This window comes from Propithecus coquereli, unplaced genomic scaffold (assembly GCF_000956105.1).
Source record: "Propithecus coquereli isolate 6110/MARCELLA unplaced genomic scaffold, Pcoq_1.0 Scaffold202, whole genome shotgun sequence".
In the NCBI taxonomy this organism is placed as follows: domain Eukaryota; kingdom Metazoa; phylum Chordata; class Mammalia; order Primates; family Indriidae; genus Propithecus; species Propithecus coquereli.
The window spans coordinates 3,340,279-3,341,769 of record NW_012145190.1 but is presented as its reverse complement, the minus strand read 5'-3'; the positions used below and the strand labels follow the sequence as shown (position 1 = coordinate 3,341,769).

Sequence of the window (1,491 nt, the reverse complement as noted above, 5' to 3'; positions counted from 1 at the left end):
AATTGTCCTTTCTTTCTTCCTCTTCTTTTCTAAACATATTATCCAAAGAAATCGTCTTTCAAATTTTACTCTACAATAAGAAATAGGTTTGCAGTAGGGAAATAGCAAGAGTAGCAGTTTCTTTCAAGAGAAGATCAAAATATTCCCTCCACTATGAGTCTATATACTCTATTTGTTGGAAGTACTTACACAACATTGATTATGCACTTCTCTTTTTATTAACTTTACTTTCTTTTCTGATGGCATTTTAAAAAAAGCTCATCAAACTGCACAAAATCAACTTCAAGTACATCTTTTCGGAAGCATTTTCTTTAAGAAATACATGAATTAGAAGCTTATTTAATTAATCATTGAAGATGTTTTCTATATCTTTTGTATGCTACTGATATACTTACATACTGTCTTTGTGTTTCACAAACATTTGTTACATTTTATGAGGTTGGTAAAAAAGGGAGCATTGTTGGTTTGGTTGTTGAACCATGTTAAAATAGAAATTGAGGTTCAAATTATTAATAGAAACACTTCTTTCCTACCCTTTTCAGGGCTTCAATCACATCTTGGTTTCTCAGACTATAGATCAAGGGGTTTAACATGGGGATAATAATGCCATAAAACACAGAAGCCACTTTTTCTTGCTCTTGAGACTCATCAGTATGAGGGCGTAGATACATGTAAGACAGAGTCCCATAGAAAATGGTGACTGCTGTCAGGTGGGAGGCACACGTGGAGAAGGCTTTTTTCCTCCCCGCAGCAGAAGATATCCTCAGGATGGCAGCCAGGATATATATGTAGGAACAGATGACCACCATTATAGTGCACATCAAGTTCCATCCTACAAATACTGTGAGTAGTATAATGTTGAAGTTGACACTGGAGCATGATAGGGCAAGAATTGGAGGTTCATCACAGAAAAAGTGATTAATTGCATTAGATTTGCAAAAGTTCAAAGAGAAAGTAGAACTTGTGTTTACAGAGGCATTTAGGAAACCAGTGACATATGAACCAGCTAACAGCTGAATGCAGAGTCTCTGGGACATGACAACTGGATAGCGGAGTGGGTTACAGATGGCCACATAACGGTCTACTGCCATAGCAGCCAGGAGGTAGCAGTCAGTTGTTGCAAAAGTACCATAGACTAGCAACTGCACTATACATCCTATGAATGAGATGGACTGTTTTGTCCCTGTGAAGTTTTTCAACATCTTGGGAGTGATAGCAGAGGTGTAACAGAGATCAACAAATGCCAAGTATTGGAGGAAGAAGTACATGGGGGTGTGAAGGGAAGAATCAATCCTGATGAGTAGCATTATTCCAATATTACCCACTAGGGTAGCCACATAGACCACTAGAGATGCTATAAAGAGGATATGCCAATGCTTGTGTTGACCAGCAAATCCCAGAAGAATGAATTCAGTCACTTCAGTGCCATTATTTTGTTCCATGGCTAGCATAGATTAAATATCAGCTAAAAATATGCAAAAAAGAAGAGAA

General features: G+C 37.5%; 1 protein-coding gene across 1 annotated transcript; it reads right to left on the bottom strand.

Moving 5' to 3' along the window:
- Window positions 1-509: 509 nt before the first annotated feature.
- Window positions 510-1,442, bottom strand: LOC105809980 (putative olfactory receptor 5AK3). The gene has a single exon (XM_012643888.1). It carries the CDS (start codon window positions 1,440-1,442, stop codon window positions 510-512), a length of 933 nt encoding a protein of 310 aa, XP_012499342.1.
- Between the last annotated feature and the right edge of the window lie 49 nt (window positions 1,443-1,491).